Source organism: Corythoichthys intestinalis, chromosome 8 (assembly GCF_030265065.1).
Source record: "Corythoichthys intestinalis isolate RoL2023-P3 chromosome 8, ASM3026506v1, whole genome shotgun sequence".
In the NCBI taxonomy this organism is placed as follows: Eukaryota; Metazoa; Chordata; class Actinopteri; order Syngnathiformes; family Syngnathidae; genus Corythoichthys; species Corythoichthys intestinalis.
The window spans coordinates 35,936,754-35,949,848 of record NC_080402.1 but is presented as its reverse complement, the minus strand read 5'-3'; the positions used below and the strand labels follow the sequence as shown (position 1 = coordinate 35,949,848).

The following is a 13,095-nucleotide window of genomic DNA, read 5'->3' as shown; positions in this document are numbered from 1 at the left end:
TAAGGCCTGCGCTGCACTACGCACTCACGCATTTTCGCGTTCAATCTATAATGGCCCCATTTTACGTATTCATAGAGTTAAAAGGCAATGTAAAACGGGTAGAGAGAATTTTGGTAGCCTTTGAAGCCTTTTTTTAATTGGCTAATTGGCCTTAGAATCCCTCTCTCAACCATTAGAAATATCGTGGGAGGCAATGTGAGGAAGAAAGGTAGTAGTCAATCTTTTTCTTAACACCCTATGTCATTTCCCAACGCAGACAAGATATATCAACTGGTACCGTGACGCACAGTCATGGTTGAACTTCCCATCATGCATTTGGGCAGAAGTTAAATGGCAGCAGTATCATTTACTGAAAGCTCAACAAATACACTAGATGGCAATATTTCACAATATTCAAAGTTTATCCTTTAAGAATTACAAGTCTTTCTATCCGTGGATCACTCTCACAGAAAGAATGTTAATAATGTAAATGCCATCTTGAGGATTTATTGTCATAATAAACAAATACAGTACTTATGTACTGTATGTTGAATGTATATATTCGTCCGAGTTTTATTCATTTTTTTCTTAATGCATTGCCAAAATGTATATGATCGGGGAAAATTATCGGGAATGATTAGAATTGAATCGGGAGCAAAAAAAAAAAAAAAAAAAAAAAGCAATCGGATCGGGAAATATCAGGATCGGCAGATACCCAAACTGAAACGATCGGGATCGGATCGGGAGCAAAAAAAAAAAATGATCGGAACAACCCTAGTTACAAATGTTTGTTTTTTCATTATGTCAGCAATATAAAATTGACAAATAATAGGTGTTGTCATTTAAATTTCCAAAATCTGGACATCTCTTCAACCTCAACTGACTCGTCACACCATGTAAACTGAAGTGGAAAGTTTCTTAATCTGAGCTAGACAATTTTCAGATTTAATTTAGCCTTGTCAATAAAGACGATGGGGCATTCCACTAAAAAGATGGTGTATTTGAAAGCACTAACAATGAGCGGTAAGATTTCTGCATTAATGGCTAGCAATTCATTGCCAACTCAGCATGTATTAAATTAAGCTTACACCTTTTGTTTCCCTCAGAAAAATTTGCATTCAATAACAACCTAGCCAAGTACATCTGGCAATAAAGGTCATGAGCTTCCGTGACGGAAACTAAATATAGCGGGTTGCGAGCCTGGTCACTCATCTCCGGTGACGATGATCAAGACCTTTTGCACTCAGTATTTAGGCTAATTAATCATGCTGGGCACATGATCAGGGCAGCTATGGTGAGCAGCAAATATGGGTTAAGAGTTACTGTGACAGCTGTTCCTAGATGGCAACTTTGCGAACTCAGCAGTACTGAAAGGAGGGTACCAACAAACAAGATTCTTTACTGTGCCAAATACAGTACTAATCAATATCCTTGTAGTTTTAAACAAAATTTGCGGAGTAAAAAACTTTTTTTTGTTTCTTTTGGGAATGCCATTGTATTTCTGTATTATTTTGTTACTTTTTAGCCCTTAAAAAATAAGATTTTATTATTATTATTTTTATTATTATTATTTTAATTACAAACCCGATCCTTTTGACTAGATTCTAATCCTCTAACAAATGCCCTGACTACAAGACCAATATTGCCCATACAATATTTGAGGTAGCAAAACAAACACACAATCACTGAAAAGCAGGAAAAACAAATTGTGTCTGTGACATTAGGTCGACAGGGATCAAATAATACCAAACTAAGCGGTGGGCAGCGAGCCAATAAGACAAAAATACATGCACTCAATACCTGCATAAGGTAGAGGATCACAAAACAAGGGTGGCTGACGAACAAGCTAGCTAATACAATGCGACTCGAAAGTATTAGGTGTCGAATGGCGACCAGCAATATCTCAGCACACTTTTTTTGGATCGCCTATATACTATATATTAGAGGTGTGCATCGGCACTGCCCTCACGATTTGATTCGATTATGATTCGGAGGGCTACGATTCGATTCGATCTGATTCGATTCAGAGGGTCACGATTCGATTCGGTTTGATTCGGCAATGCATCGCGATGCATTAAAGCCTGGGATGCATTAAAATTCTAAAGCAAAGCATATTTTTCGTGAATCATGAGGCAACACAAGCGGTCAGACATTAACCAAATTTTTATTGGCTCGTGTCACTCCTGGTTGAAGTCAAATGAAAATAGTATACGTTCAGATATATTCATTAAAAAAAAAAAAAAAAACAGATCACAGCATTTAATTAGTGCTTTGAATGAGACCAGGGCTTTCTCTGTATTTTTTACACACAGTAGCAGCCTTTCACACAGTGCAACATCTGAACTCCTGTGCAAAATCAGTAATAACAGTCACTGTATTTTAGTCACAACGACTCATCAAAAATATTCAAGTAAATATTACAGAAAACGACAAAGAAAATATTGTATGCAGCAGCATCTTTATCGCAATATCAATCCAGGGAATGGATTGATATTTGAATGTAAAGTAGCTCCCTCTTCAGTAGAGCCTAGATCTTGAGCCCGAACCAGACCTGACCGAATTTCGGGCCGGGTCGGGCCCAAAATGTCAATCATTTACAATCGGGTCGGGTCGGGCCGGACTTCTCTCTCGCTAACTTTTTAAAAAATAAATACATATTTGTATACTAAAACGATGTATGGATGTTAAACTAAGGAATACTTGTTATAAGATAAATAAATTGGATAAAACGGAGAGAAGGAGCTTTGGTAATCACAAACCTGAGCCCGTGCGCACATGAACGCCGTGGCCCCGCCCTCCGTTTAATCTTCCCCACCCGCTCTCGGCGCTCTCCGCGAGTCAACGCTGCATCCTGGTATTTCCTTTTTGAATTTCGATATAGAGCCGCAAGAGGTGAAAAGCAAACTAAATACGGTGGGATTGAAAAGGAGAATCCACGAGTGGTGTGTGGAAAGGATTTAAATTGATAGTGGAAGATGCTACAGAAAACTGTCGGCCTTGCCGAATGCGAAAAAAATGTGGCGCTTTGCTCTCATACGAGAGCAGAAAGACTGACACATTGACGCTGAGCAGGCATTTTAAAAACTGTACTGGCCTAAAAGATATTAGTCAAACATCGTTATTATCATTTGTTTCGAGGGCTGCACCTCTTTGTGCTAAGCAGGACATCGTGGAGTTCGTGGTGTTCCCTAAAACGTCATTATTTTGTTTCAGTGCTCCTTAAAGAGTATGTAGTGGCAAAGGGGGTGTGAGACATCAATAGAACCGTTATGTGCCAAGGTAACAAATATTGATAAAGTTAACAAAAAAAATCAATCACATTAATGAGCAATTATCGAAAATAGATCGAAAATTTCCGAAAGTGTTCCGGAAACAGCCGAATGGGGCGGAGACGTCACGACAAGTGATTGACAGTCGAGGCGGAGCCAGGTGCCATTGTTTTTTAACAACGAGAGAGTAGCGTTGGGGTTTGTTTGACCAAAACATCACAAAAATGGTTCAAAACTGCTGTGCTGTGTGGTGTACAAATAGTTATTTATCGGAATATAGTATCCATGAGTTCCTGAACGCGAAAAAAAAAAGCTGGACTACACAGACAATGGGTAAAGTTCGTCCGTGCAAAGAGGGCTAATTTTCTAGACACAGCCTCCGGCACGCTTTTCTGTGGTGCGCATTTTCCACCTGAAAGCTTCTCGAACTATGGACAAGAGAAATCGGGTTTTGCTAAAAGATTGCTGCTCAAAGGAGATGCGGTGCCGACCATACAGGTGCAGCCACCTATATGTCCCGAGATATCAAGAAAGAGGACGATGACTGGTAAAGGAGGCTAAAGCTAAGCAAAGGAAGGGAGCAGCCAAGCTTGAAATGGCCAGAGTAAGTACTCTTTTATAATAAAAAAATGTCACGCATTGGATACAGGACTGGACACATGTATAAATTATTGTTCGTAAAATATATAGAACAAATCCTCTGATCCCATTCATATTTGTGTCTGTTGGCAGAGCGAAAAGCTATGATAGCGCAATAAATGATAATTATTCTATGCATTCCTTTATTTTGCAGTCACGGTGTATCAGCTTCACAAAAAGAAATGCAAAACAAATCATTGGTGTTTCCCACACGATCTGCTGCCGATGTTTCATCAGTGTCAGTGCTCCCCTCCATGACCGTTTCATTACGCTGCATTGGCGTTCGTTTGGGCTCAAATTGGTAACCTAAAACATCGATTAAAGCTTCGTAACTCTCCTCGTCACCATTAGATGAACATTCGTTACGTCCTTCTACGTCGGATTCGTCGCTGAAACTAGAAACGAAATTGTCTGCCATCATCGCCGCCATTCAGTATTAAAGCACTGAGCCTTTTTCTTGTTGAAGAAACACCCCTCACTGTCAATTCTGAATTCTCTTTTATTGACAACGAGGGGTGTTTCTTCATGAGGGAACCTGGAATATGTGCAGGACGAACACAATGCATCAGCATAAGCAGCTCAAAACACCCCTAATTCTCCCCTCACTAGAAGGAATTATATTGATGCAGACAGGCGCTGCCCCCCTAGTGGCTGGTGGCACTCTCTTCACTTGTCGTGACGTCACGCACACAATCTGCCAGATCTCGGGCGCCGGTCGTTTTAGCTTGACAATCGAGCCAAATTTCTCTCATTTTCTTGTGTGTAATTACACGAAGTGGCATGATATGAATACAAAAGGCATGCGTTTATGGATAAATGATGGAATATTAAAATTTTCCCAGGGCACTACATACCCTTAAGGACAGGTTGTTCTTTTGTGTGTTCTGATGAGAATCATTAAAATAAAGAATGTTATTTAAAAGTATTTTAGTTTATTTTTGAATATGCTGCTGTTCCTCTCCTTGTCAGAGAGGCGCGTATAGTGAGCACAATATCCCACACAGAAAGTTATCTAACAAACCTTTCCAGCATTATTTCGTTGTGTAAATGTATTTATAATTATCATAAAAATATGTATACTATTTAAACATTAAGAAAACAACTCGAAGAAATTAAAATAAATGTCTATTGCATTTTGCCGAGGAAATGACGCATGAACTATCCACCTGATAGACGGACACACAAATATAAAAGATATAAATGTTTATTGAATATGCATCTTACAGTCTTGTTTAACTGGGAGATTTTGTGACAAAAGACAGGCTTTAATTTGTTATCATTGTGCACATAGGCATCGTCACAAATGTGATCACACAAAACGCAACCATGCATCGCATCCAGCATTTCCTCCTCGCCTGAGTCCTCACAAATAAAACAGGCTCGGGCCTATGAATAAAACGTACATTTTCGGGGGGGTTCGGGCTCGGGCCTACAAATATAACGTAAAATTTCGGACTTTTTTCGGGTTCGGGCATACAAATAATATCAATTATTGTTTACACCACTACTATATATCGTCTATATACTACTGTTGATGAACTGGAATAAGTTGCAAGTGCAACGTTGGTAACGCCCCTACAAAACTCAACCAAACAAAATTGGACCAGCCGCAGAATGTGACATACACATCAGTGTTTTTTGGCAGCCTTTTTCATTTTCATCTTAGTCCTTTGGACATTATTACTTTTTAGTTTTAGTCATATTATAGTAATTTCAAGACGTGTTTGTCTTTGTATAGTTTTTGTTAATGAAAACTCAGACTAATTTCATCTAGTTTTAGTCGACGTTTACTGAATATTTTCATCTGTGAAATTTGGAAGTTTCTCTCCAAAAAATAAATAAATAAAAAACTTTTCCAACTATTTTAAATGAAAATCGACAGACGAGCACATATTGTAGCATCTACACATGATAATACATACTCAGCAGGAAAACAGTGCATTGTTTTCAATTAATTATACCCACCTGGACGCCACGAACCCTATGTAAAAAAAACGTTGTCCAAGAGTTTAAGAGGACGCTTGCCATTAATAATAGCGTAATGCTAACACGAACGCGAATTCTATGCTAACGCTATGAGTTACATTTAGTCTCTGATGATCACTCAGCAGTCCTTTAAAGTCTAAAGTAACATTGCATATTATCTCTTGCCAAGATAAGAAAACAAATCATACCATGTGTGTCTCAAAACAAGCAATAGGGAGATTCAGAGAGGACACTAGTCGATGAGTTTGGGCGGGAGGGCGCAGCACGTCACAACCAGACACTGCTACGATGAAGGCTAACACCTCAAAATGTCACACATTGTGAACATGTCACGGAAACTATGGCGCATTTTCGTCTCGTTCTTGTCTTATCAGACGAAAACTGGCATTCATTATGTTTTAGTCTCCCAAGTTTTGAGCTCGTTGTCGTCTCGTCATTATCATGAAAAAATTGTTCGTCGAGGAAATATTTTTGTTAGTCATCGTTGACGAAAACACTGATACACATAATACCAAATAAATACTAACAAAGCTTTTACACTAATTATAGTCATATTCATTATTTCTTGTTTATTAAAAAGCAAAACCTGTCAGTGAATGGCTGACAAATAGCCAGGTTGTTTTTTTTTGTCACAATGAGGTAATTGTAAAGTACTTCATACTTGGTACCTGTTGGATGTGTTGATACACTTTTTCATTTGTTACGAAAAAGTTGTTATGAAAAAGTTGACGATCAACACCCGGACACCTCAGAGTGTCTGTGCCAGAGCTTTAGCCCGCTCTTTCCAACACAATTGACACATAATGGGGATGGTGTGGCTCAGTGGTAAATTAGTTGTCCCCCAACCAAGAGGTTGTGGGTTTGATTCTCTGCTCTGATGACTCGTATAAGTATCCTCGAGCAAGCTACTGCTGCGTCACCAGTAGGTGGATGGCGATGTAGTGTATGGCGCTTTGAGAGCCTTGAAAGGTGGAAAAGCGCTATACAAGTATAACACCATTTTACACCATAAACTACAACTATCTAGCCAAGTATGTGATCTGTCTCATACAGACACAAAAACAGCAGACTTTCAAGGAACACAAACATAATATATAAATAATAGCATGATATGAAAAGCAGAGAATTGGGAATGCCCATGAAATAAACGGTGTCACTGTTGTCTGAACAGGCAACAGAAGCCTAAGAAATCTAAAAATCATGTGAATAGTCTGGGTTAACTGAATGAAATACCATGTCAAAGTAGTCACAAAATAACGTCTCAATTGCTTGCGTATCAAGTGAATGTACAGGAAGAAAAGAAACTAGGGTGTATAGGCATCATGCAGACTAAACCAGTATACACAAATTGCTGACTATACTGTGTATAGTTGCAGGTTACATAGACTAAGGGTAAGTGTATATTCCAAGCTGGATTTTCAGAGAAGGGTGGGGTAAACCCTGGACTGTTCGGCGGTCAAAGGTAGACACACCTAATACAACCTAAAATGTCTTTGGACCATGACAAAGCCTTAATGCCCAGGCAAATTTCATGGAAGCACATAAAGTAAATCCAGATGTATGGTTAGGCATGTCTTCTAACCATTAACTCAATGCCCAGGCAAATTTCATGGAAGCACATGAAGAAAATCCAGGTGTATGGTAAGACAGGCCTTCTAACCATTAACTCAATGTATTGTGCAGCCCTGCATTGAAAATTAGGGATTCAAAATATTTCCGGCAAAATGGCAGTCTAAGAGTTTGAAAATTTTATGTATGTGCATGTTTGCTTTCGGATCAACACTTAATGCTTAGCACCCAGCAAGGATACCAGGTCAACAGGTTCTACATACCAGGCTGATAAAGATGAGGATGAGCTGGATCACATCTGTGTAAGCCACAGAGTAAAGCCCTCCTAAGAGTGTGTAGACAATTGCAACCACGGCAGAGATGATAATGGAATAGGCGTAAGAAAGGTCCAGGATCACTTTCATTGTTCCACCTGGAACAACACAGCATGGAAATGAGCACCGGATGGGATGAATGGGGCCCCACATACATTTATCACCAGGAGACACATGCAACATATTTTTGTGATGGGTTTAAGTTATCATTATGTTCTCAAGCTCTCTTTTGCTATTAAATCTTTCTCCCACACAGACAAACGGGACACATATTTACATGCATACATTTCAAATAAGCCATGTACTTGTACATATGTATTTGGCCTAGTTATTTAATTATGCTGGGTGATAGAACATTTCAAAATTTCATAACAGCAGAGCATCACTTGTCATTTAGGTCCATAAATTTACAATTGGACACGGTTTTGCATTAAACATCTTAAAACAAGTTAAAAATTAATCACGATAGCTCAGCTCCCTCTACTTCTAACCTGTAATCTATAGCCAATAATAATTCCACAATTATTGAATGGAATTAATTAGCCCTGAAAAATGACAACAAAAAGTCAGAAAAAGGGCTCAGAGGATCGATTCATGTACATCCCCAGAAGATACCTGAGTGTGTACCTGTGTAGCAATTTTAATTCCGCATTTAATATAGAAGACAAAAAAAAAAAAACCAACAAAAAAATGGACTCCGAGGATTGTGGCACACATCCCTAGAACAGTGTTTTTCAACCTTTTCCGAGTCACGGAATGTTTTTACATCTTGTGGCACACTACAAACTAAAAATGTTCCAAAATGATTTTCAGTACAGTATATGTAGCTACAATATAATTTCTCAATATGAATACTTACTCTGTGTGATATTTAATGGAACGTGAAACAATGAAGTAGGTTTTGTCTCATCCCAGGTGAAAGTTAATCCGGACGAAACAACGGGCGAAGCACACCGGTTGAAAAACACTGCCCTAGAATATACCTACAAATTTATATTCCAATCTGTCCACTAACAATAGCCATTTTAATTTAACAATTACTCTAATTAATCCTTGAGATAAAAAACAAATCTGGCTCCAAGGATCGATGCATATACATCCCTAGGATATACCTACATTATTTAAATCTGATCAGAATGATGAATAACAGAGTAGCAGTTTTCCATATTTAATGTAATTAATCACCCGAGACAAAAAAATAAAAAATCGGCTCCGAGGATCGAGGTATACATAAATTTACAGTACCTACCAAATTTCATTTTGATTTCTCCACAAATAATGGAGGAGAGATTTTAGTTACTATCCTCCCCAAGAAGAACAGTAAGAACAAGAAGAACACAGTAAGCGAGTTTTGAGACCTCCCTCTGGGCGCACAAAAAAATCCAAAAGCAACAAGTGGACATAAAGCTGTAATACTAAAAACAGAACGATAAGAACAAAAGCAGCCTATTGATTGTGACACCAAAACCCCTTCATACATTGATTATTACAAGGGCAAAACATGAAAAAACAAGTTTGTTCAAGTAAGAAACTGAAACGATAAAGCATTATGAGTAGGTACATGTAAATGAGTGAAATAGACATCTTGTTACTCAAACAATGCAAGCAAAACGTCACTACCTTTACTGTCTCTTCTCCCACATTGACAGGGTTCCCCCAGCCGCAGCCTGCAGCCACACCTCAACAATGCCCTTAAACAGAGAAGTGTCAGATCTACACCATCTATCGGCACTTACCACCCACTGACCTACCATGCCCACCCTTAACTGACCCCAACAAACTTTCACAAAGCACTTTCTCCCATCTTTGTGCTGAACTCTTTTGACTTCTACGGTTTGGAACGTTCTTGTCCTTAATCAATGATCCCATTTCTTGCATTAGTAATATTAGTCTGTTAGTACACAACTACGGACCCCTTACCTACTGACCTTTACATAAGTAATGGCAGTCATCAATGGTCTGTTCACACTTGGCACTAAAATGCCAAAATGTGCTAGGTGAACTCAGGCTAAAGGTGTTAAAGCACAAGACGCTGTGCAGTCCACATTCACATGTGGTGGGTGACATACAATGAAACGCTGGGTGACAAGTCACCAAACTGCCACTTCAATCAAAATTCAAAGCATTTGCTGTTTCAACCCAAGTTCTTAAATGCAAAGGACCAAATATATATATACTTTTTTTAATGTATACCATACTGTAAAAATTGAACCAACATGTTCTGAATGTACACACATTTATGGAGGATAAAACCACCTAACAAGAAAGCTGCCTTTTTTGGAGGGTAGTGAGGTTTTAATTAATCAACTTTGAATGGCATAACATTACTTTATATTACCAACAGTCATAGTTACAGCTTCAATATATATCCAGGAAGGAAAGAAGAACAAAATGCATTTGGATTGACCAATATCACGCAAGACTTCAGTTTCTTTTAATACCTAAGGTCTTGTTGGTAACATTGACTGATCGTTTAAGCATTCCTGGTTGGTATACTTTACAGTTTTAGCGGCATATCCCTTATCTCTTGTGTATCAAGCTGAGCTCTTCACTGGAGAGCTAAATTTAGGATAAAAACTGGGGGCCTCTATGGCTGCATTAGGCTAGGCCATAGACAAGGGCTGTTTAAATAGCTCTATGTTGCTTTTAGATCCTCTTCCTACCCAGAAACACGGCTGACTGGTCGTAGAAAGACACTGTCACGTGCATGCACACATATATATGTAGGCCTGTCATGATGATTAGCGACCAATATGTAAAACGGCCAATTAATTTTTTTCAGGGTGCAATTAATTTCATGTCACCAAAATTCACTTGTACAGGCGCTCTATAAGGCTACGTCTACACTTGGAAGGATAACGGCCTTAAAGGTTTAATTATTTAGACTATACGCCATATCGGCTACACTAATGTACCTCTTGTCCGGATATTACACGGGCTAGAGGAGCGCATAATTTCTTGAACGGCGCCTAAATTGCCTATTATAGCCAGGCTATCCGTATAATAATCAGATACAAAGGAACTTAAAGAAAGTGACGTGACGGAGTGCGCCATCGCCATTACGGCATTGTAAACAATGGAGGCGAATGGTACGGATGCGGCTTTCCTGCTGCTCTTTTTACAACTGAAATAGCTTGTAAATTTTACACTTGAATATGTTCGGAGAAGACATCGAACAACACCGAAAAATCATAAACTTCCAATTCATAGGTGACCAATGCGGGCGACTGTCGCACACGAGGCTGCTCCCTTTTGCGCAGCATGGTCTGCTCCTGCAGGCATCCCTTTGAGGAGCGTGGCGTTTATTAACGCACCTTAATCGTAGTGCAGACAGGTATAAAATATTGTCCGAATTGCAAGACAAAAAATTATTCGTCCTAGTGTAGACGTTGCCCAGTTCAACTAGCTCTCTGCGGTAGGGCGGACACATTTAGTGTGGAAAATATGGTGCGTGATACTGCAGATTTTGGCATCCATCTGGTCCAACTACAGTAACTACCGGGCTAGTATTGCCAATACAGATACTATTGAATATTTAAGGTAGTTGGCTCATGAACTTGATGATTTAAATATATGTTGCAATATTATGCCAGGAGGAAGAAGAAAAGCAACAATTCAATTGTTTATTGCCATAGTTTGAGAAAATATACCGCCCTGAAAAAAGTTGTTATCGTAACTTCCCATGGGTATGAGCTCAGTAACAGTTTCCTTCCCTACAGAAATTTGACTGTAATTGTACTACTGATACTGTAACACCTGACAGTATTTACTTGTTTAGTCTTGTCTTCATGTAATATTTTTCTCACACTGAAATACTAAGCCAAATAATAATCCTACCATTTAGTCTATAGCTCTAAATATTGCTATGTTTGCATCTGCTTCTTTGTCTGTACTAGGCTAATAACTTGTGATCAGTTGAAGTCCCCCAAATGTGAAAGTTACTAAGTGAGGGGTCCACCCAGAGGCTAAATAGGTTTCAAAATATGTAATGAAAATTCCTATTCACCCTTCCTGTAATGGACTGATACCATAATTAACAGATTTCACATGTATAAACATTACACATACACATGACGTTATGTAAAGGCATGTATCATTGAACCAATCAGTCAAAGATTAGAAAAGTCTCATGATAGGAACAACCTGGTTTGAATAATTCATCACCTTTCACAATCAACAGGCTGCTCGATGTCTAACCCCCTTTTTGAAATACCACTGGAAAAGAAGACATCATTAAAAACACACACGCAAAAACATGTAAGGACACACATGCACGCTCTCACATGAGCACATTCACACTGAACAGCATTGCAAATACAACCACCATAACAACCGCACAGACGACGCCAACAAACAGCATACAAAAATAACATCAGGAATTACAGTACAAAATGTTGACGTTTTCAACAACAATGCATAACAAATACCTTGAAAAATATATTAAATGAAAAGCGACTAAAAGTATTAGCTTATAGCTAGGGATGCTCCGATCAGGGGTTTATGCTGCCAATTTCGATACCAATCATCTATGATTAAAGATCTGCTGTTGCCATGCGAATGGCAAAACAAAAAAAAAAACATTTAGCTTTTAGTGCAGCAACAAAAAAACTAGTATTCAGTCAAAAGGTTAAACTTAAAAAAACAGTATCATCTAATAGTGACAATCTTTAACAAGTCAAAATAACTCAACTGGACTCTTAACAGGCTAAAGCAAAAAGCGTCAAAAGAACTCAACTGGACTCATAACAGGCTAAAGCAAAAAGTCAAATAAAACATGACATTCACATTGCTTTGATCACATTGCGTCATGTTGAATAAATATATCAAATTAAGGGTTCATTAATGCAAACCAGTCAACATAAATATTATAGTGGCTTTGTTGCTTAGTATGCAAAGTAAAATAGATCAATTTCCTTTCCAATAATATTTTAAAACTGTCTAACAGGCTAAAAAAACAAGTGAAATCACAAGCACAAGAGAAATATAGTGCATTTGCTTAGACTCTGGGGAAAAACAATCAAAGCTGTCTCTCAATTTTCTTTCCTTGGTAACACACAGCGAGGTTCAAAATGAGTGAGCTTTAGAACTCACTATATTTCTGCCCAGTATTTGCTTTTTAAATGTCAAATTGTGTATTTTATAGATTTTTTTTCCATGTCAAATTTTTCCAGCATTCGAACAACCGTCGAATTTCCACAAAGCAGACATATTTGTTTGGGTCAGTAGCTGCCGTCTGAACCTCCGCACTGGGAAAAGGGAGGCACCGACACAGTACCCTGAACAAGGCTGGGAGGTTCAGTAACTCCATTTGTAAGCGTGTAGTATTTCCTGAACGACTT

At 38.5% G+C, this 13,095-nt stretch overlaps 1 protein-coding gene across 1 annotated transcript in view; it reads right to left on the bottom strand.

Annotated features, from left to right (window-relative positions):
• The window catches only part of LOC130920381 (high affinity choline transporter 1-like), a 41,042-nt gene that overhangs the window by 7,776 nt on the left and 20,171 nt on the right, over window positions 1-13,095 (bottom strand). The window contains exon 5 of the mRNA XM_057843563.1: window positions 7,706-7,854. Coding sequence (XP_057699546.1) covers window positions 7,706-7,854 — 149 coding nt within the window. The remainder of the gene's footprint in view (window positions 1-7,705; window positions 7,855-13,095) is intronic.